This window comes from Jaculus jaculus, chromosome 1 (assembly GCF_020740685.1).
Source record: "Jaculus jaculus isolate mJacJac1 chromosome 1, mJacJac1.mat.Y.cur, whole genome shotgun sequence".
Taxonomy (NCBI): Eukaryota; Metazoa; Chordata; class Mammalia; order Rodentia; family Dipodidae; genus Jaculus; species Jaculus jaculus.
In genome coordinates, this window is record NC_059102.1 from 341,691,972 (window position 1) to 341,715,410 (window position 23,439).

At 44.4% G+C, this 23,439-nt stretch overlaps 2 protein-coding genes across 2 annotated transcripts in view; one reads left to right on the top strand and one right to left on the bottom strand.

The window, feature by feature from the left end:
• Iars2 (isoleucyl-tRNA synthetase 2, mitochondrial) overlaps positions 1 to 11,795 on the top strand; it is a 66,244-nt gene extending 54,449 nt beyond the window's left edge. The window contains exons 16-23 of the mRNA XM_004670106.2: positions 1,887 to 1,989; positions 2,534 to 2,659; positions 3,459 to 3,590; positions 6,389 to 6,495; positions 7,301 to 7,446; positions 8,139 to 8,329; positions 10,026 to 10,170; positions 11,267 to 11,795. Coding sequence (XP_004670163.1) covers positions 1,887 to 1,989; positions 2,534 to 2,659; positions 3,459 to 3,590; positions 6,389 to 6,495; positions 7,301 to 7,446; positions 8,139 to 8,329; positions 10,026 to 10,170; positions 11,267 to 11,409 — 1,093 coding nt within the window. The 3' untranslated portion in view covers positions 11,410 to 11,795. The remainder of the gene's footprint in view (positions 1 to 1,886; positions 1,990 to 2,533; positions 2,660 to 3,458; positions 3,591 to 6,388; positions 6,496 to 7,300; positions 7,447 to 8,138; positions 8,330 to 10,025; positions 10,171 to 11,266) is intronic.
• Positions 11,796 to 11,957: 162 nt separating this feature from the next.
• The window catches only part of Rab3gap2 (RAB3 GTPase activating non-catalytic protein subunit 2), a 109,471-nt gene continuing 97,989 nt past the window's right edge, over positions 11,958 to 23,439 (bottom strand). The window contains exons 30-35 of the mRNA XM_004670118.2: positions 22,563 to 22,637; positions 21,709 to 21,927; positions 18,614 to 18,703; positions 17,874 to 18,092; positions 16,268 to 16,426; positions 11,958 to 14,736 (exon numbers count right to left, since the gene is read on the bottom strand). Coding sequence (XP_004670175.2) covers positions 14,575 to 14,736; positions 16,268 to 16,426; positions 17,874 to 18,092; positions 18,614 to 18,703; positions 21,709 to 21,927; positions 22,563 to 22,637 — 924 coding nt within the window. The 3' untranslated portion in view covers positions 11,958 to 14,574. The remainder of the gene's footprint in view (positions 14,737 to 16,267; positions 16,427 to 17,873; positions 18,093 to 18,613; positions 18,704 to 21,708; positions 21,928 to 22,562; positions 22,638 to 23,439) is intronic.

Sequence of the window (23,439 nt, forward strand, 5' to 3'; positions counted from 1 at the left end):
GTAAGAATTTAAAGAAAGGGAAAAGGAGAAAGACAAAAGAGACAGACAGAGCAGTGTTGTGGAATCTTGTCACTGGTGCAGGCTGTAACATCTCGAAGAGAAGATAAGCACCGGGGCCAGCAGCTGGGCCCGCTTTGTAGAGCTACACCGGGCAGAGATCACGGGGAGGCGAGGAAGCGTAGTCTAGGGTGCCTGGGCGTGGGCTCCAGGAACTTCTGTTTGTGATTCCCTAGTGAGTTAGGAGCCAAAGCTTTGCTGGGGATTTATTAAATTAGGGTTTTCTTTCTTTTTAAAAAAAAAAAATATTTATTTGTATTTCTTTATTTATTAGAGAGAGCGAGAGAGAGGGTGAAAGAGAGCACAAGAGACAATGGCAATGGGCACGCCGGGGCCGCTGGCCACTGCAAACGAACCCCGGCTGCACATGCTACCATGTGCATCTGGCTTATGTAGGGCCTGGAGAATCGAACCTGGGTCCTTAGGCTTGGCAGGCAAGTGCCTTAACCACTGAGCCATCTCTCCAGCCCGGGTTTTCTGGTTTAGTATAGATGATTGCTTATGCCTGCTCATGTGGGTGGGTACAAGTTCATTCAGAAAGACTTTAACATTTATTTACAATTTTTGCCATCTCCAGAAATGATCTGTCTGAGGACAACCACACTAGAAGGCAGTATTGTTCTTAAGCTAGCTTTTTGAGGTGGTCATCTACTCTTTTTAAGTCATCCTTGTTTTTGCTTGTTCAGTGATCAAAATCAGTATGTAAGAGGGTCAGGAAATAATTTGTTTGCTATCTAAAAACACCTGGGTTTTTGGTGTTTAAGTTAGAGCACAAGTTGCTGGGAATTTGACTTATAAGAAAAGCTTTTGTCCATAGTCTGCCAAGAAAACCTCTCTTTTGTATCAGATTAAGATGCTCTTTTAATGAGCCGCTGTGGTGGTGCATGCCTTTAGTCAGCACTCAGGAGGCAGAGGCAGGAGAATGGTCGTGAGTCTGAGGCCACCCTGAGATTACATAGTGAATTCCAGGTCAGCCTGTGCTAGAGTGAGACCCTACCTCGAACCCCCCCCCCAAAAAAAAATTAAAAAATGCTTAACATTTTTTTTCTTTTCTTTATTTACTTGTTTCAGTTTTTCTTTTTTTTTTTTTTTTAAAAAAAATATTTATTTATTTATTTGAGAGCGACAGACACAGAGAGAAAGACAGATAGAGGGAGAGAGAGAGAATGGGCACGCCAGGGCTTCCAGCCTCTGCAAACAAACTCCAGACGCATGCGCCCCCTTGTGCATCTGGCTAACGTGGGACCTGGGGAACTGAGCCTCGAACCGGGGTCCTTAGGCTTCACAGGCAAGCGCTTAACCACTAAGCCATCTCTCCAGCCCCAGTTTTTCTTTTTTGAGGTAGGGTTTCACTCTAGCTCAGGCTGACCTGGAATTCACTATGTAGTCTCAATGTGGACTTGAACTCATGGCGATCTTCCTACCTCTGCCTCCTGAGTGCTAGGATTAAAGGCATGCGTCACCATGCCCGGCCTTGCTTTAGTTTTTTAAATTGTATTTATTTATTTGCAATGAAAGAGGGAGAAAGAGAGTGAGAGAGACAGCATGTACGAGAGAGAATGGGCACACCAGGGCCTCTAGCCACCACAAAGAAACTCCAGATGCATGTGTTCTTTGTGCATCTGGCTTATGTGGATCCTGGGGAATTGAATCTGGGTCCTTTGGCTTCGCAGGCAAACGCCTTAATGACTAAGCCATTTCTCCAGCCCAAAAGATACTCTTTTAAGATAGTTCTCCAGCCCAAAAGATACTCTTTTAAGATAGTAACTCTCCTTCAGATAGATAATTGCCATTGTGTGTATCATTAATTAGCTGATTTGTCTTCTTAGGACAGTGATCGTTCATGGCTTCACCCTTGGAGAAAAAGGGGAAAAGATGTCCAAGTCTCTGGGAAATGTCATTAACCCTGATGCTGTCATCAATGGAGGACAGGCAGGTGTCTCCCTGACATTCATTTTAGCTTTTAATGCTCTTAAATTGCAGCCTAAACTTTTAGAATACCTCAAGCACCAGATCCCTAAGGCTGCTGACAATTTGGTGGTAGAGCCATGGTAGAGGTTGCTTTCCTGAGAGAAGCCACTGAGGTGTGATCTTGCTCCAGTAGCTTCTCCCCTCCTTTTCACATCTGTGACATTCAGTTGCTAGGAGACAGTGAAAGGGAGAGCAGCTCTTCAGCCCCTGCCCTCCCCACGCCAGCACAGGGTCGATCTGGCACGGCTTTGAGCCTGTGCCACTAGCTGTGCCAGCTGTACTGCGGTTTGGGACAAGCCTGGCAAGGGTCTGAATAAGTCCATAAGAGAGGCTCCTCTTTTTCAGTGTTCAGATGCAGCCCCATTTGAGGTCATATGCCCCACTTCGGTACAGGGCCGGCCCAGCAACACTTCATAGTCCCCTCCACTTCTGAAGGGGCTTTGGTAAAGCGCCTGTATAGCTAATTGAAAGCCGTTCTCCTTGCTTGCTGTTTCTCAACAAAAAGGATCAAAGCAAAGAGCCTCCCTATGGTGCGGACGTCCTTCGCTGGTGGGTCGCTGAATCCAATGTCTTCACCGAAGTGACCATCGGCCCGTCTGCACTCGCTGCTGCCAAAGACGACATCAGCAAGGTAGAGCCATCGTTCTCCATGTCTGAGAATGAGACAGTTGTGAACTCATTGTCAAGACTAAAGCACGTTTTGGTTGGCACTGCAAAATGGAATGAAAATGAGCTCATAAGTTGTGAATGTATTTAAATGTCCCATGTTAACTTGTTTAAAAATTGTACTGGTGATAATAAGAATTTATATATGCTTTTATATTTTATTAATATATAGAATCTAATATAGTCAGGTGTAAAATTATATTAATTTTATATGCTTTGTATATACTCACTTCACATTTATTAACATTTATCTTTATTTTCACTTGTGAATCAGGTGAAATAACACATTCTCATCTAGACATATGAATAAACCAGACTTTTTTTTTTTTTTTAATTTTTTTTTTGGTTTTTCGAGGTAGGGTCTCACTCTTGTCCAGGCTGACCTGGAATTCACTATGGAGTCTCAGGGTGGCCTTGAACTCACGGCAATCCTCCTACCTCTGCCTCCCGAGTGCTGGGATTAAAGGCGTGCGCCACCACGCCCGGCTAAACCAGACTATTGAAAGGTGCCTTACGCTAAGGTTATAAAGAAATTTAATGAAAAGTCAGCCTTCAGGCATAAAATTCAGTAGTTGTTTCTATAACTGAGCTATTAAAAGAGGAGCTTGTTTGTATGGCTAGTCTTATTTAGGAATGATAGGATTAAAAGGTGATCTTAAAAAAATAGCAAAATTTGTATAAAACTTGCAGTTATAAAATAACTGGTGAAAATTGATGGCCTCATGAAGTTTCTCTAACTGTGTACTTTTTCCCATCATGGATAGCTTAGGAACACACTCCGCTTTCTTTTGGGAAATGTGACTGGTTTCAACCCAGAGACAGATTCTGTTCCTGTGAAAAATATGTATGTCATAGACCAGTATATGTTACATTTGCTACAGGATTTTGCAACCAAGGTATGTATGCGATACTATGCTTTTGGAAAATAGAAACAGTAGGGCCGCTGAGTGTTAGCCTTTAGTGGAACAAGCAGATAGAAATCTTGACTGGAGCACTGGAGAAAAAGGTTTCATTTGCTCAGTTTACAGCGATAGGTACCCTTAGGATTATGTGTGTACAACTTAATGCCTCTCCAGGCTGACCTGGAACTCACTATGGAGTCTCAGGGTGGCCTCAAACTCACAGTGATCCTCCTACCTCTGCCTCCCAAGTGCTGGGATTAAAGGCGTGTGCCATCACGCCTGGCTCTCTTAGATTCTTAAGAAACTAGAGGAGATCTTGGGGAACATACCAGAACCTGAGGCTTCCCCTGAAACCATACTTTTCTCTCAAGATCAACTGTTTGTCCATAAAGAAGGAATAATATTTTTTGACAGATGTGCCCCTGTTAGTATGTAACTGATAGGAATATTCCTGTGTCTACTAAGACCTTTGCTTCTTAGGCCCCTTAGTTTCTTGCAGTGGCCTTTTAGAGCCTCCTTGCGGGAAAGGAAGCCCTACCCCCCGCTGCCTGGCCTTGGAGGCTTTCTGGAACCTTGGTGGAAACCTAGTGCCATGTGGACAGCACTGCCGAGTTCTGCTGTGAGCTGCAGATGAAGTCGGGCTCCCTGTGCCACGGGTGCAGTGCCTGCGTGGTAGAACCTGGAAAAGCACTTCCAACGCTGTGGGTTTTGACAGGGAACTCCTTCAGTGGCATTTTTAGTTCAGACTCTCTCAAATGAACTTATATGTTTACAAGTTGGAGCCTTCATGGGGTGGGGTACACCCTCAGGGTACTTTCTCATTGTCTCAGTGATGGGCATGAGATTCCTCTAATGGAACTAATCTCTTTTTAAAAATCACGCCTGCCTATCGCCATTAAAACAACATAAAACCCTTAGGCTCCTTCTCCAAATTGCAGATTTTTCACATATTTCTGCTGTCATAGAGCTAATTAAGTGGGCAGTAACCATGCCAAAGCCCTGATGCTATATATGTGCTGTCCTGGAATTTCCTCTGCCAAGCAATTTAGTCCATCACCTTTGAATTTTGAGCCTCGCTCAGATAATCAGGACGTGGCAGAGTGCAACTTCAGCTAGATTCTTTGCCAGAATGTAACAGGAACGGCTCCTAGCCCAGTTCATAATAGAATCCCTCTGAAACTTCGTGAACTGGACCTCCACTGTCCTCATTTCTTTTGGCATTCTGGTCTTCCAGACTCCCACTAGAATGCCCTGCTCAGCCCTGTGTAAGCACTCTAAGGCTTCTCAGCTCTCAACTCTAAACTCTCCCACATTCTCCCCACAAACCAGCTCCAAAGCCTCGGAACCAGGGTTATCACAGCGGCAGCTCTTCTCCCTGGTACCACTTTTCTGTATCACTTATTTTCTTGCTGCTATGACCAAAAAGCAACTGAAGGGAAGAGGGATTTATTTTGACTCCAAGTGTAAAAAGGAATAGATTCCATTATGGCAGAGGGAGTAGGCGGCAGGAGTGTGAGGTGGCCGGTGCCATTCCAGCCCCAGTCAGGAGCAGAGAGAGATAAATGAGAGCTCTACGCACTTTCTCCTTTTATTCAGCTGAGACCTCAGCCTGTGGGATGGTGCTGCCCACACATAAGATGGGTTATTCCTTAGGGCTCTGGAAACATTTTGACAGACATGCCCAGAGATTTATCTCATAGGTGATTTTAAAACTTATCAAATTAAGCTGGGCTTGGTGGCGCACTTGGGAGGCAGAGGTGGGAGGATCGCTGTGAGTTCGAGGCTACCCTGAGACTACATAGTGAATTCCAGGTCAGCCTGAGCTAGAGTGAGACCCTACCTTGAAAAACAAACAAAAAATAATAAAACTTATCAAATTGGCAATCAAGATTAGCTATCACATATATGTAGACACAGATAATGTTTTCTCAAAATAAGACATGTATTTTCCATAAGCTAGAGATTTGAATATGTTTAACTCAAAAATAAACAAGGGGCTGGGCATGGTGGTATATGCCTTTAATCCCAACACTTGGGACCCCAAGGTAGGAGGATTGCTGTGACTTTGAGGCCAGCCTGAGATTACATAGTGAATTCTTGGTCAGCCTGGGCTAGACTGGGACCCTAACTCAGAAAGACAAAAAAAATAAATAAGGGAACAGTAATGTATTGTTGATACTGTGGGTTCTGCTGTTTTACTTTTTAAAATTTATTTAAACTTTAAAAAATACATTTTATTTTTATTTATTTATTTGAGAGATGGAGAGAGAATAGGTGCACCAGAGTCTTTGGCAAATCGAACTCCAAACTCAGTGCCACCTTGCGCATCTGGTTTACATGGGGCCTGAAGAATTGAACCTGAGTTTTTTGGCTTTGCAAGCAAGTACCTTAAGTGCTAAGCCACACCTCCAGCCTGATTCTGCTGTTGTAAAATGGTGTGATTCTGTCACTTAGGATTTATAGGCTGGCATGCAGCTGAGTGGTAGAGTGCTTTCCTAGAATGTACAAGGCCCTGGGTTACCCCTCAGAACTGCAAATTTAAATACAGATGACACCAGACATAAGCCTTTGGGCCTACCCTTGGTTGATGTGTAATCTTTAAGTTGTTGGAGTCAAGTAGTATTCTCAGAGTAGTTGACTTCGTATCTGGAATGACATGTAAGAGATTCTTTGATTCTTGCACTGTTGCTTGCTTGTGGTCTGTTTTTGAAAGGAACATATTTTCCTTGTGTAACTTCCATTTTTCATGTGCTTCACCCAGTGTTTGGATTTGTTTTGACTTTTTTCTGTAGGTTACCGATTCATATAAGCAGTATGATTTTGGAAAAGTTGTTCGATTGTTAAAAGCATTTTATACCAGAGAACTCTCCAACTTTTATTTCAGCATAATCAAGGACAGGTATGTATGACTAATGGTCGTGACAGTCAGCCGGGACTTCTTGAGTGGGTGCTCTGCTCGGTGGGGTTGGAAGACAGTGATCGGGTAGCCACGGCTGGGTTGGAGTCAAGCCTGTGAACCACTTGTCCCCTGCCAGCGTCTGCCTTCGCACTTCGCGGCAACTTTCAGTGTAATCTTGGTTTCTTCGTTGGCAAAGTAGGGCAGATACCTCCCCTAAGTGTTATGAGAATGAAGAGGGAAGGTGGGTAATGCGCTTAGTGCTGTGCTTGGTAGGTGAAGGCCACTAGCAGGCGACAAGGAAACAGTCCTTGTCCTCTGGGCTGGCACGCCTCCAGGGAGAGGTGGGGAGAGAACCAGGAGAGGCTTCTGTAGTACCACTGGGTGACTGCAGTGGTGTCTCTTAGAAGAGGCCCTGGTGCTGCCTGCGTGTTGCCTGGGGCGCAGGAGCTAGTGCGGTGTGCGCTGCCGGCCGCAGCCCGTGGGGCGGCTCCTTAGAGGCCTGCTCATTCCCGTCCTCAACCACAAAGGCCAGTGTTGGGATGGGAATTACCTTGAAATGCTTTTGGCTAACATTAGCTCTGTAAAAATTAGATATAGCATATGTGTTTTGAGTAGGTGGGTATATCTGGAGAGAGTAAAATGATATAGATAAGTTGTCAGAAAAATTGGGGACAAGATATTTTGTTTCTTGACTGGATGGTAACCAGAAGTGTGAGGTAAGCGCTGTCGGAAGGGACTTGGGCACAGGGGCGGGTCTTTGAAGGCGGTGCTGGGGTCCCCAGCGGAGCGTGGTCTTCCCACTCAGGCTGTACTGTGAGAACGAAAAGGATCCCAGGCGACGCTCCTGTCAGACGGCACTGGTGGAAATTTTGGATGTGTTGGTTCGTTCTTTTGCCCCCATTCTTCCTCACTTGGCAGAAGAGGTATTCCAGCACATTCCTTATGTTAAAGGTAAGGATAACTTGTTCTCTAAATGAGAAAGATCTTAGCAAGGGCTCAACTTTGAAGGTTTTTGTTTTTTTTCAGGTAGGGTCTCACTCTAGGCCAGGCTGACCTAGAATTCACTGTCATGGCAGGGTGGCCTTGAACATATGGTGATACTCCTACCTGTCTCCCAAGTGCTGCTGGTATTAAAGAGTGCACCACCATGTCTGGCAACTTTCAGTTTTTTCTACTTTTTATTTTTATTTTTTTGGTTTTTCGAGGTAGGGTCCCACTCTAGCTGGCCCAGTCTGACCTGGAATTCACTATGGAGTCTCAGGGTGGCCTTGAACTCACAGCGATCCTCCTACCTCTGCCTTCTGAGTACTGGGAATAAAGGCGTGCGCCACCACGCCTGGCCCCTAATATAAACTTTTAATGGTTAAAGCTTCTGTCAACTTTCAGTTTTTTCTACTTTTTATTTTTATTTTTTTGGTTTTTCGAGGTAGGGTCCCACTCTAGCTGGCCCAGTCTGACCTGGAATTCACTATGGAGTCTCAGGGTGGCCTTGAACTCACAGCAATCCTCCTACCTCTGCCTTCTGAGTACTGGGAATAAAGGTGTGCGCCACCACGCCTGGCCCCTAATATAAACTTTTAATGGTTAAAGCTTCTGTGCATTTTAGGCTAACTTTTTTTTTTTTGTATGTGTGTGTTTTAAAGAACCCCAAAGTGTTTTTCGCACTGGGTGGATTAAAACAAGTTCTATCTGGAAGAAGCCTGGGCTGGAGGAGGCAGTGGAGAGTGCGTGTGCAATGCGAGATTCCTTTCTTGGAAGTATTCCTGGCAAAAATGCCGCCGAGTACGAGGTGATCATTGTGATAGAGCCGGGGCTGCTCTTTGAGATAATGGAGGTGAGTGCGATGAGCGCCTTCCGCCGCGTGTTACCTTTGTATAGCACTCCCGGAACTTGTTACTTTTACACTCAGAGAACTCTAGTGTTTAGAAATTAATTTAGTCTCATAATCCTAATGTCACTGATTGTTTCTGATACCTTACCTCTTCAGATACTCTGAACATGTGACATGTGCAGGGAAGGTGTAATAACATGTTAGTGAAAACCATCAGGGTGTAAGACGATAAGAGACGTACACACACGCCTTCGTATTAGAATGCATAAACTGGGAATTTTGGTTGGGCAGGCGTAGTGGTGCACACCTTTAATCGCCACACTTGAGAGGATCCTACCTCTGCCTCCAGAGTGTGGGCACTAAAGGTCAGCCTGGGCTAGTGAGACCCTACCTTGAAGAAAAAAAACAAAACAAAGAAACCTAAAACCCTGGAGTTGTGTACTAAGGGCTTGTGCTGGGGTTTTGACTATCTCTATGGATTTGGATCTGACACACACAGATCCAAAGACCAGTTTGTTCCATCTTTAATTTCATGAGATCAGGAGAAACTTTGTTCAGCAAGTCATCACATACATCTCTAAACTCCATCCTGGCTTTCTTTCTGAAAGCCCATCAGAATGTTTTTTAGGAATGAATGAGCAGGTGAGTTTGTTAAGCCTGACACTTTGACTTGAGATGTGTCTCTAGCTTAAATGGTTAAGCAGTGAGTGGTCTTGAAGTGCTACTCGTTTTCTAAAAAACAACTAGCTCATTTTGGTTGGTATGTTCAGTTTGAGTGACAATATAACTAAATGATGAAGATTTGATGCTTAAAATAGCTGGTATATATGAAACTGTTGGTAATAAGTATAACCACTGTTGGGCGTGGTGGTGCATGCCTTTAATCCCAGCACTCTGGAGGCAGAGATAGGATGACTGTGGGTTCAAGACCACCCTGGGACTACATAGTAAATTGCAGGTCAGCCTGGGCTACAGTGAGACCTTGTCTCAAAAAAAAAAAAAAAATGATGTTAACATTCAACTGAGAAATTGAGAAGAATTGACTTACTAATTATGCATCAGAGGAAATGGGGCATTGGCATTGTGACCTAGCCAAGACTGCACAGTCTAGTTCTGGGCTTCCCCCCTCCCCACATATAGTTTCTTTTGGCTTTAAATATTATAAATGATGTGAAAAGAACACAGCTTGTTTCAGCTCATTGTATTGGACAAATAAAAACAAATATATTTTCCTTTGGAATCAAGCAATTCACTGCCAGATGGGAGTTCTGGTTCTACCAAGTATTAATTGAATGAACTTGTTAGAACCAAATTGAGTCTCATGTTTTTCATGAGCCTGTTTTTAAAAGGAACATCTATAGTTCTTAGCTCACAAACTCATTTTGAAGGTTGAAATTAAGGAAATCTGTGCATTATTGAGATTGCCACTAGGGACCTTTGTCTACATCCGGTTTCATAATCCCTCTCTCAATATGGGAAGCCTGATACAGGGACAGGGTAAGGTGTGTGGGCTTTGAGGCTAAAGGCTGGGCTTGAGCTGCAAGGTTGAGAAGCATGTACCTTACCTGTTTCCTCACCTGTAAAATGTGGGCAGTAAGTACCGCCTGGACACTGTGTGTGTGACAGCATCCACCACAGTGAAGGAAGGCGTACGCTCCAGAAGATACCTGCTCACGGTCAGCATTCACATGCCCTTCAGATGCTGCAAGCTGAGGAGACCTCCAGCACCTCGCAACTGAATGAGCTAATGATGGCTTCTCAGTCAACTCTTCTGGCTCAGGAGCCACGAGAGAGAATTGCAGATGGCATTGAGCTGACAGGGACATTCCTCATCAACTTGGAAGGTAAGCAGCAGGAGAGGAGCAAGTGGGATCGGGAGAACCGAGGTTCCCAGTGGCCTGGTCCTATCATACTTGGAATATGTCTTTCTGTGGAAACAGGGTATGCGACTGGCGACTGTGTAAGCTGGCTCTTAAGTAGCTGTGACCTTGGGAACTAAAAACTTGTCTTGTCCTCGCACCTCCTGAATCCCCTGTCTGTCCTTGATTTGTTGTACCCTACTATGCCAAGCCCTGCCCACCCTCCCTGTGTTGATTCTAAAAACGTTCTTATACTAATACCCCAAATGCATCCCCTCCCCGCCCACAGGGTTTCATTCTAGCCCAGACTGGCCTCAAACTCAGTGATCTTCCTACCTAGGCCTCTCGAGTGCTGGGGTTAAAGGTTATGTAGCCGTTCTTGCTGACGGCTCTGTAACATGCACTGAACTCGTTCTCTTGCTGTGTCTTGAAGACACACTGTAGGTATTTTGTCGTCACTGCTGGGAGCAGAGGTAGGTAGGCAGCATCTGTAGAGAATGCTGTTTGGGGAAAGATGACAGGATGCTCCTGGGTTTGGGACGAGGCTTTCGGGTACAGGAGGTGGAAGGCTAATAGGTAACACCTTAAAGTTGAGGCTTGGCAGCTGCCCGTGATTCTGGATTAAGATGGGTTTCAAAATAGTAACGTAACTTCTTTGTACAATGACTGGAAAATAACTTATCTACACTTTTTGTCAGTCTGTGATCTAAGAGTTTCCATGGTGGACAGTTTCGTTTCCTGTTTTTCTCAACATCAGTTCTGAGCAGTGGCCCTGCAGCTCTCTCCGCAGTTCGGTGTTTAGAATCCTGACTCCAGCAAAGTACAGGAGGAGCCGAGTCACTGATCACAACGGCCTGGGCGGGGGGGGGGGGGTGAGTTGCACAGATCTCAGCAGTGGTCCCACCTCTGTCCATAGTCTTTGTTGTAGGGTCCTGTTACACTGGCCACTTTACGTACTGGGGCAGAACCCAATGAACCTTACCAAGGGGACGAGGAAGCTTTGGGACAACAGCATCTTATCCCAGCCGAGTAGATTTAGGCTGAAGGACTGTTGGAAATGCTCTGCACATTCTTTTGATAGGTGGCGATATTCGTGAAGAGTCTTCCTACAAAGTCATTGTCGTGCCCACTACCAAAGCAAAGTGCCCTCGGTGTTGGAAGCACACAGCCGAGTCTTCAGAGACACTGTGTCCACGATGCGCAGAGGTTATCGGTGGGAAATAGCATTCTCGTGTTAACAGCTTTTTGATCAAGAACCTTCCTGACAGTACTGACCTGGAGTTTAGATGAATTATTTATAATACTGGAAAGGAGGAATAGTAACTGAAGGTGAGGGTTAAATCAGAATTATAAAAGGAGTATTTCCTGTAACTATACCAAGGATAATGTATTTGTACATGGAAATACATATAGACATACATGTATACAGGGCTTATGTGTATACAGGTGGAGTCGTGATGATCTCAGCATGCATGTACATGCGTGCACACACACAAATCCATAATGGATTTATTCAGGACACTGAATATGCTTGTTTTATATTTTATATCGTCTTTTTGACTCAGAATTTAAATTCTAACATCTGAAAATAAAGGCATTCTGGAAAACTACTGCCTCATGTTGGTGTAGATGCTGTGAATGAGCAGCAATGCAGAGTGTGTGGTTTTGCAGGGGAGTTGGCAGAGTTGGGATTCCCCCCATGAAGTGAAAAAAGTTATTTCATTCTGCCCACTAGTAACCACCAGGCTTCCAAAGTAGCAAGTCTTTTGGAATATATTGCAAAGAAAACATCACCAAATTTATTACCGAAGAAGGGAAGAGATCTCTTAATTCTTACATTTGTGGTGTAAAGGAACTATGAAAGCTGGTATTTATTTCACTAATATGCATAAGTTCACAGTAATGAACAGACACAGAAGACAGATATAGCTTTCCACTACTTACAGCACATTACAGTAGATAAACAACAAAGTATTTTACAAACCATCCAGTAGTGGATTAAAATCTTTCTAAGGACAGCTAATCTATGAAGCAGAAGTCTAACTGCCTAGCAAACCTGCTCCTGTCAGGGAAGAGAGGACTTTCTCTGCTGCTTGTAGGGAGCTGTAAATGTATTTCTCCCTCAAATCAAATGGAGCACAACTTCTAAGTGAGTGTTATAATCTTATTACTAAATCTTAAGCTTTCTGTGGTTTTAAATAGCAACTGATGTGTTTTTAAAAAGCATTTTACATGTAACAGGCTTTACTTTGACCTCAGCTGACAAAGCTCTTTGTACAAGTGTGAAGCTTGGTGCTGTATAGCACTGCACGTTTCTCCTGGTCCCTGTAGTTCTACATCTAAACACACACAACAGGAGTAGTAGTTAGGTCACGTGCACTTGTGTATTTCTTTAACAAAGTAAAAAATGTCTGGGGAAGAAGAGGGTGTGTGTCTAGGAAACACTACTGCTGATTGGCACTTAGTGCCGCAGGACCATTTGCTTTAGAGACCACTTGTCCAATGTCAAATTTCATTCTTTTATTTGTGGCACTTTGTTTTACAGAATGTGTACATAGGTATTCATTGTTCTTTCTTGTTATCAGGTTTATTTTTAAAGCCCTTAATTGAAGTAGTAAAATATTTTGTTGCTTTTGTTAACCATAAAACTCAAGATTTAATTTTTAAATTCTAGTATGTTATTTTTTTCTGATGATAAACCTAACTGGAGACTAAATGATTTGTACTATAGGTATCTGAATCATATTTCAGCTTATTATTGCAGGGATTCCAGATCTAACTACGTGTCCTACCACAGTAAGCTTAGCCAGTTTCATGATGTAACACATGAGTACTTCCCTCCTGAAAAGTAGCCATGGAACTGGGGAGTAAAATGGAGTCATCTTTAATCATGCCTGGTTTTCAGATTTCCTTGACTAGCCTCCTAAATTCATACCACTTGTGGAATACTGTGAGAAATCACAGGAAAAACTAACCTTTAAGAACACACACAGGTTCATAGGAAGTGAGGTGTGCTCACAGGAGCTCCAGCGTGCAGCTGGCTGGGGCAGCCGGGGAGGCTGGACTTGTATCGTCCTCTCCACACAACATCCCGCCCGGCCACCCAAGCAACATCTGAAACGTTTTCTTTCAAAATCTGCAATTTGTCAGACAGTAGTTAATTTAAACCAGTCAGGGTCTTACTCAGAGCTGAATCTTTTAGTGAAGAAGAATTCCCACTGGAATGTTCTCAGATGCCAGACTTTTGGCTTTATATCCCTAAAGGACATCTTCCTTCAACTGTGCATAATGATGCAGCTGGCCTCTTACGAGACAGCAAAGAAACAAACACCCATCAGTTACAGTGAATTGCTAGGAGCAACAATTGTGATCCATGGCTGACGTCACTAACTGCATGTATGGCTCCCCAAAGATACTCCATAAATAAATCTTGGTGATCTGTAGAGTGCAAAGCACTTTTTACAGACTTTTGGTTAGTTTTGTTTTAATGAATAAATACTTTTTTCTTAAGCACTTGGACTGCTCTAGGCACTATAGGGTACAAAATTAGTTGTGTTCTATCCTCAAGCTGTCTATGAGGTAGGTTTACTAAAACTGTTTATCACTATGCACTTTCTCCTGCACTGTTCCCACAACAGATGACATCATCACATCCCAGAAGCAGACAATTCTAAAAACTTATAGGAAAAATAAAGTTGGACTTAAATATGTTATGATCCTTACCTTTTTTTTTTTTTTACATAAGTTTTACAAGATAATACAGTTTTTACAATTACCTGATGTGGCTACAACTTTGCAATTTGGCCAAAAAAAAGTCATAATTTACAGTAGTTGATTTTCCTGTCGTTTACATCTCCAACTCTCAGTTCAGGCACATGCAGCTGGCCCTGCTTCGATTTAGTGCCCATCCGGCTTCTAACAGCCAGTCCAGCAGCGGAGGCAGCAGCCGCTCTGGGAAGGGCCCTGCCAGCACCCAGAACTCCATGTGGCACCGTAACGGGGCCAAGCCTACAGCTTCTCAGAAAGCAGATGAGACTGTGTAAGTAGACTGAAATTTAATCCTGACAGAAACAGTTTGGCTTGGAAATAATTATACAATAAGAACATAATTTGCAAGTTATAACCAATTTCAAATACCAGCATTTAACATTTCAAGCTTCTTATGTGTGATTTAAAAATAAACAGTAAACTATCTGTATTATAGCATAGTTAATGTTTACATTTTATCTCCAGTTTCAACTGAAGGAGTGGAATTTAATCAGGATTGCACTTTTTGAAAGTAATATATATTTATTTGTTATACAAAAAATACTCATAAAATTCCAGGTCTTACTATTTAAAGTGACCGTGCAGTAACTCATGCTGTGGCCACACAGTTTTGGGCGACTGTCAGTAGGGGCGTGTCACAGTGGACATGGCCTCCACTGCTTCAGTGAGGTGTAAGGCGAGGCTGTACTGCCCGTGTCTCTCTGGTAAGAGCTCCATTACTTTAGTTACTAGCTTAGCTGTTGCTGCAAGTGGCACTTCTGTGTTTTGAAGATCCTGAGGGTTCTGCAAATGGGAGATGAAAATAATCCATTATTTTTATACAATCAAATATAACTTACTAGCTTGAGATTTAACATGGTAATTTAAAAAAAACAATCCTTTTTTTTTTTTTTTTTTTTTTTTTTTTTTTTTGAGATAGGGTCTTAGGTTCTAGTTCAGACTGACCTGGAACTCACAGTGATCCTCCTACCTCTGCCTCCAGAGTACTGGGATTATGAGGTCAATTAAGCTTATAATTTACATCTTTTTGTTTCAAAACATTCACTTAAGAAGACACCCACTGGGACCATGGAGGGGCCAGCTCAGTGGGTGAACGTGCTTGCTATGTGTGGCCACCTGAATCTAGATTTCCCCAAACCCACCTAAGAGCTCGATATAGTAGCAAGAGTCTATAATCTCAGACTTCTTAGCAGGTGAGAGGTGTGGGACAGAATGCCAGAAGCTCCCAGGTCAAGTGGCCTGGCGAATGCAGCAGTGAACAACAAGAGCCGGCCTCAACCTCCACAAGGCAGATACCGAAGTTGTCCTCTAACCTCTACACACATGTGCAGCACGTGCCACCACTCACACACACAGACTTTCTTTAAAAGGGATGGGGGAAGCTGGGCATGTGGCACACGCCTTCAATGCTAGCACTTGGGAGGCAGAAGTAGGAGGATCACCAAGAGTTCGAGGCCACCCTGAGACTCCCTAGTGAATTCCAGGTCAGCCTGGGCTACAGTGAGACCTTACCTCGGAAAAAAAAGGACGGGGGAGATGGCTCAGCAGCTAACAGCACTTCCTCGCAAAGCCTTAAGGATAGAGTTCAATTCCCCAGCCACCTACGTAAAGCCACTCAGGCCAGATGGTATTTGCAGTGGCAAGAGTCCTTGTGTCAATAAAAGTGGAACACAGACAACTCCAATGTCCATATGGACAATGGCAAAGGTGTGCCCATACAACCACATACATATGCATACATAAATATTTTCTTTTCAAGGAAAGGGTTTATTTTGGCTTATAGATTCAAGGGGGAACTCCATGATGGCAGTAGAAAATGTGACATGAGCAGAGGCTAGACATCACCTCCTGACCAACATCAGGTGGGCAACAGTAACAGGAGAGTGTGCCAAACAGTGGCAAGGGGAGGCTGACTATGACACCCATAAACCCACCCGCCCCCACCCACACACCTCCTCCACTAGGTTCCAATTCCAAATTGCCATCAGCCGGGGACACAGCATTTTTTTAAATTTTTTTCCGAGGTAGGGTCTCACTCTGGTCCATGCTGACCTGGAATTAACTCTGTCATCTCAGGGTGGCCTTGAACTCATGGCGATCCTCCTACCTCTACCTCCCGAGTGCTGGGATTAAAGGTGTGCGCCACCACGCCCCGCTGTTGGGACACAGCATTTAAACACATGTTTGCAGGGGATGTTTAGTTCAAACCATCACACAGCCATTTGAAATATTTTCTGAATAAAGCATTTTCACCTGCCAGTTATTGTAGACAGAAGACGGAAAGTGACCCGCTATGGCACTCTGCTGCACTCACCATTGCCTTCAGCCAAGTGCAGAGTGTAGGTGGGAGTCTGGCCAGCAGCTCCATCCCTTCTTTCGTCTGGGTGTGGAGAAGAGCATGAGCCAGCCGTTGTCCTGTCAACACCAGCAGCTGGGAGGCCAGGACCTCTTTGTCGTGAACCTGCAGCATGGCCTGAGGAGAGCACGGGCAGAGAGTACGGTGAGCCGGGCGGGGTGGCACGCGCCTTTCACCCCAGCACTAAGGAGGCAGAGGTAGGAGGACCGCTGTGAGTTCCAGGCCACCCTGAGACTACAGTGAGACCCTACCTTGAAGAAAAAAAAAGAGTACAGTGAGCATGCTTCACTGCTTACTCTAGGGAAGGGCTGCCAAGCTCTGGTTTGAGCTTGGCCATGTATAATCAAAGTAAAATCCAAATCTAATTAACTATTTTAACCTGAATTTCTGCTGTCACCTAAATTCATAATGCTTTATTTTCACATGCTTAGCAAAGTAAACAGAAGGATTTGACCATATCATGACTGCTTAAGACCTGGTGGCGGCTGCATACTCTTTAGAATAACCACGGGCTTGGTGACTGCTCTGCTCTGGTCCCAGCCAGTGTCCCCTGTTCATGCTGCCTCGCTGGAGCTTATGAGCTGGCAGCCTCGCCGGCCTTTCTGTCCTGGGTCTGCTCAGGTTCCTTGGTGCTTCTCTGTTCTGTCTCGACCACTGTCTGCAGGTTTCTGAGTGAATTTGGTTTACACACATTTTCTGTCATCACCCCCAAGGTAATACCTATTTATTCTTTTCATAGCAGCTGGCTCTGGGCACAAAATTTTACATGCTTTTCTGCCCCTACAGTATATTATCAATACCACAAGGAGGAACTGTACCTGTCTTGTTTCCTGTCATACCCAAACAAGTCTTGCACACTGTAGGAATTAAATGATGACAGGTTTCTAGTTCAATGTTCTCTAAAAAATTTATTTGCTTGTTTATTTATTTTCAACCAGGGTTTCAGGTAGCTCAGGTTGACCTCAAATTTACTATGTAGCCGAGGATGGCCATGAACTGATTCTCTTGGTTCTACCTCCCAAGTGCTGGGATTATAGGTGTGCACTGTCACACCCAATCAGTTTAATATTTTATTCCAGGTTTTGTGCCTGAAAGTCTTAACAGAAGGAAGAACAAAGAGCTGTACTGGGGCTGGAGGGATACTCAGCAGTTAAGGCATTTGCCTGCAAAGCCAAAGGACCCATGTTAGCCAGATACACGAGGGGGCGCACGTGTCTGGAGTTGGTTTACAGTGCCTGGAGCCCTGGCGTGCCCCTTCCTCCCCCCACCCCCCGCTTTCTCTGTCAAATAAATAATTGTTTGAAAAAGAGCTGTGCTGCAGATGTTACCATTTGGGGTGGGGGGACAGGGTTAAGGTGACTGGACCCCTGGAGGTAAAAAGGGCAGAAAGGTTTTTCTTATCTTTTGCCTAGTTCCAAAGAACTGTTTTTCCACAAACAGTTAGGACCCCTCATGGGAGGGAGGTCTTTCATAGGGGTTCCAAGAAGCACCCCAGAACCCCAATTTCCCCATTACAATTCTTTTCTCTAGCTGCCAGTTGACAGCTGTGCCAGTTGGCACTCACCTCTTCTCCTAAGAGGTCCGCTCCATAGTTGTAGAGCTCTCCCACGTAATGCCTTCGAACAACATCTTCATTCACTTGAAGGTGATGGGCTAGATCCACGGCTAGAGCTGGCCAGTCCTGGTCCTTCCAAGGAGTGGTTGCTGCCTCTTCAGAGAAGTCTTTGTCTTTGGTGACAGAATGCTGGGCCTGGACAGCTGCACTGACAACTTTCAGTAAGAACTTGAAAACGAAGAAAGACAGTAATGTCGTCTTAGTATATGTGGTAGTTTGAATAGATGGCCCCCAACATATTCAGTGTTTTGTTACAGTTTGTAATTCAGATCTGCAGCCAACTGGTTGGTGGAGGTGGGTCTTAGTGAGATTCCAACCTCAAGACATGGGAAGTGCCTTGTTCCTCCTGGGGTTCCTGAAGTGTGCTGTGTGACTTTTGGCTTGTGGCTTATCTCTCTGCTTGGACCTGTGAAAGCAGGCCAACTTCTGCCAGTATGGAACTTTCAGCGAACCTGAGCTGTCTGCTGTAGTGTGCTTCTTTGGAAATATCACAAGTCATTGTTGGCTGCTATCAACCAGAGTGACTTCCATTAAATCTGTTTTAGATGACAAAAGAACCCATACTTTAAAGGGAACCAGCTCTCAAGATTACTGAAGAGTAGTAATTTTATTTTAAAGGACAGCTACATTTTTGTTTTATCTCCTCCCCCTTCCACCCTCAAGAAAGAAATCCAGTAACTGGGACTTACCTGCTGACGTATAGACACAAAATTTGAATCCATTTCTCCACTAGGTAATAACTGAATTGAAGTTAAGTCTTTGAAAAATGCATTTTTCCCCTGGAGAGAAATCAAGAAAACTGACTCAGTCTGGATTATTCGAGAAGAGTAAAAAGATTTTGGAAATTTAATCACTTAATTCATGGTTGATTTCTACTTTCTCCGTAAACAGTAAGATGCTCAGATACCGTTCATTTGATACTGTACGGGGTAGGCAGCCTTTGAGAGGCCTGCAGAGACCTAGTCTCGGCATTCAGGTCCAGGGGCTGTGAACTCACTGCTAGCAATGGTGTCAGGGAGAGGCGAGCGCGCCCCCTCAGCTGGTTACAAAGGACTGTGGCTTCTGCCTTCAGTGCTCGTGTTCACTTCCTCTGTGGATCTGGTGGCCATGCGTGGTGCCCCATAGACAGGCACATGTGGCAAAGAACCAGTCACCCTTGGATGTGGAGTGTGCTCCAGGGCCAGCTGAGCCCGTGGATAAAGCACCCCAGTCAGCACCAGCAACAGCCAAAGGGGCCTTACGCTGCAGGCTCCTGGGCAGAGGAAGGCAAATAACTAACTTAAAGGACCCATAAGTATGGTGCCTACAACCCCAGGGGCAGGCAGGAAGAGCTTAGTTCAAGGCTAGCCTGGGCTATGTAAGAAAGACATTTTCTTAAACTACCAAGAGGTGGGATGCAGTTAATGATATACCATTTGCCTGGCATGTGCAAGGCTCTGGGTTTTATTCCTAGCATTGCAAACAAGCAACAACAAAATTCCCAAAACCTGAGATAATGTTTGTTTTTAGCCAATAAGTCTTGGGGTAGTTTGTTAGGTAGTAATAGACAACTATGACTCTGAAAAACAAATCAACAATGTTACATTGATGAAAACCACCTTGTTTATAAGAACCAGAGAGCACCAGACAACAATGGGGCATTAGACAACCCTTGGCATTAAGTGGAGTGTAGAGCCAAGAGCACTGGCCTTGAAGTTAGAAGACCCAGGCTCTTGGCCAGCCCATGACTTCCAAACACATTGCCTTGGGTTACTGTTTTGTGTGCAGACAAATGTAAGATCTCTCAAGTATGTCACAATGAACTGTCAAAATTGTAGCTATGTGCTATAACTTCCCAGTCATACCCATGGTACATACCCATGGGCTGGGATATAGGTCAGTGGCAGAGTGTGCGCCTAGGATGTTATGAGGCTTGGGTTAGAGCCTTGATACCCTAGCCACCAAAAAGCTGCATACCCTTCATGTAAGAGTGGCACCAGACTTCCCAGGACAACCTGTTATATTAGGGACATTGGTGTTCCAAGGTTTTTCCACACACAATCTGATACTATGTGGTTCCCACTTGGCAGACACTGGTAAATACTTTATGTTGAATCTGCCTGTTAATTCTTACAAATGTGGAGAAGGCACTAGGATCACCCCCACCAGTAGTTCTCGTCAGCAATGGCAGCATTAGCCACCACCCCAAAATGCCTGTTAGTCCATGGAGCCACACAGCTATCTCAGGTCAGCATGACATGGGCTGAGATCAACAGCATCACTGTGCCTTTCTGATTCTGCCTGCACTGGGTTTTACATTTATTTTTGAGTGGAGTACTTGGTACTTAAGTGCCCCCCCCTTACTTAAGTACCCTTTCTTTTTACAATTTCCTACAGCATCAGGCACCTAAAGGAAACCTTTCTTGAGTGAAGTTTCTGATACTGCACTTGATCTTAACCCCAAAGCCAAGACGTGATAGCATCTCTGATGGAAAGGTAAAACATGCTCTATTTCCCACAAGCACAAGCCATGTTCTCTAATCCATCAAAAAGCTAAGTAATAAAGTAGGTATGTTATCTCCCGCTGTTAGAACCTTGTCTCTTAGTGACACCAACATTCAGAAGTTAAGGCCTTATCCATAGCAGACAAGCTCAGTAAGATTTTTCCATGTTCAGTAAAGAAGTTGGACTTCATTTTGGAAGAGTCACAAAGTGTGAGGCAGGGAGCCAATCTATTTTGGGAAGACAGCACTTGCAACATGGGACTTGCGAGAGCTGGAGGCCAAGTGTAACCACTTTTCCTAATGGAAGGGAGGGGACTGTTGTCACAGCCAGGAGGAGGGCATGATAAGGCTGAGCTGGGGGAGGGAAGGTAGGATAATGGAGTGGGAAGGACAAGCAGGAGTGTAAAAACTTTTTTCTTTTAATATTGTATTTATTTGCAAGCAGAAAGAGACGAGAGAGGGAGAGAGAATGAGAGAGAGAGAGAGAGAGCACAAGCATACGTGCCAGGGCCTCTAGTCACTGCATGTGCCACTTTGTGCATCCAGATTTATGTGGGTTCTGGGGAACTGAACCCAGGTCATTAGGCTTTGCAGTTAAGTGCCTTAACCATTAAGCCATCTTCCCAGCCCTTAAAAATATTTTTTATTTGCCGGGGGGGGGGGGGGAGAGATTGGGCATGTCAGGGTGCATGTGCCACTTTATGTATGTGGCTTTATGGGTACTGGGGAAATCAACCCAACTTTGCAGGAAGTGCCTAGTTCATCTTGTTTTCATGCCACAGCTTCTCATACAGCTCACATAGGCCTGAAACTTACTATGTAGACCAGTGGGCCCCTTATAACTGCTGGGACTATAGGCTCGAGCCATCATACTCCGCTATGGATTTGAGGAAAAACTGCACACATGGTTCCACAGTCGGCTTCCCCATGCAGGGGTTCAGGAGGAAAAGTAGAGTCCAGAAGGGGCAAGATAGGGTGAGGACTTGCAGATGAATATTAGATGTGACAAAGTGATGTTCAAAAGAAGTCCAGATATCAAATGTGAACACAGAGCAGGCCTACAGATCAACGAGAGAGAAAACTGGTTTGTTCAGAAAGAATGTGCACAATGAGAAGGGCAGAACTCCAAAGGACACCAACATATAAAGTAAACCAGAAGGTCACAGTTAGGTGGGGAATTAGGGACTGGCAAGCCCACAGTGGATCCTTCACCCTGCGAATCAGGGAAGAACTGAACAAGTGCTGTTCAGCTAGAGACGCCACGTGAGACCTGCACTCACTGAAGTCCTGCGGAGACTCACCTTGCTATCGAAGAGGCTCAGTGGCTTCACACTCTTCAGGGAGAAGTGCATGGCCGCGTACAGGACGGAACACAGGGTGGAATGGTGCTCCACCAGGGGGTAGTGGATGGGCTTCTGCTCTAGGGCCAATTCCACTATGGAGGTGGGGCCTTCCACAGAAAGCCAGGCATCCTCAGTGTCCAGGATAGGCACTTGCGTTTCATCCTTGCTCACGTCTGCCTGCAGGGGTCAAGAACATAGGATGGTGAAGATCCAGAGATGTAACAGCTGCTGATACCCTAATGAGTTTATAGGCAGCAAAGGGCAAATCCATACTCTATACCCCCATTTATTATAATAAGGAAACCCAAAGTGTAATTCTAATAAGAATGAGAAACACCAGGGCTGGAATGATGGCTCAGTGGTTAAAGGCACTTGTTTGCAAAGCCTGCCAGCCTGGAGTTCAACTCCCTAGCACCCATACACCACCACATGCATAAAGTAGCACATGCATCTGGAATTTGTTTGCAGTGGCAAGGGCACACCATGCCACCCCCACCCCAGCAATAAATAAAAAATACTTTTAAAAAATGAGAGAGATCACATTTTTAGGCTTAACTGAAATTGTATAAATAATGAAAAATAATATTATTTTACTAGTCACTTCCTAAGGACAATGACTTTCAGAGTATTTAATATATTAAGAGCTACTCAGAATAATCACATTTCCTTTTCTCTCCTTCAGTGTGTGTATAGACAGAGTCTTGTGATATAGCCTGAGTTTACTTTGAGATTCACAACCCTCCTGCCTCACCTCTTAATAGCTGGGTGACAGCAGTGTACTGCCACACCTAGCTAGAATGCACTTGTTTTACCTCCATTAAAGTCTGAAGAAGATCCAAGCAAGAACCCAGGAAAGATGTCATTGCTGTGTCGCTCATCCCCACATCCTGTTTAAAAGGAAACATAATGACCTGCTGCAGCTACTGTGAGAGAAACCAGAGCTCAGCATGTCCACCTGCCTGGCTTTCCACCCCTCCACACATGCAAGAGCCTCAAGTCATTCAGTATTTCTCCCTGTAGATTCTGTAGAGTAAATCTGAATATTAGGCTTTGAAAAAGCTACACCATCAACTAACTTGAAAAAATTGGTGTTCTGTGGTGTGGGTATGGCTCAGTAGTTGGGTGTATAGCTGGCATACACAAAGCCCTGGGTTCAACCCCAGGCAAAGGTTGGGGGACATAAAATGCAGTGCTATTTGTATACTGCAAAGGCATTCTGTTCACTTTGCTAAGCTAACTATGGGACATGGTAAGATACATACTTGAAAGTTTAACCACGAATGTTCAAAGAAACAACTGTAGTGTTTTCAGTTAATCTCATAGGCTACGAACTGAATCTGCTGAACAAAACTAGAATATTCCATCTTGAGAACTAAACACTACATTCATGCTGTGGACAAAAGACAGTCTCCAATGACTTAACAGGCCTGTACAAGGGGCCACTGCATTTGTGTATTGTCTTTTCAAAACCAGCTACTGTAAACTCACATCCTTAAAGTACAAAATTCAGATACATGCAAACATACACATGTAACTGTCCTCATACAACCACTCTGGAAAACACCAGAAAGATCCTCAATAGTGATTTTGGGAGAAAGAAGGCCTGTAACAGCTATATTTCCTTGTCCCAACATTCCTTATGATGTTAGCAATAAGAGCATTTCAAAGTTTTGACTAAAAGCTTGCACT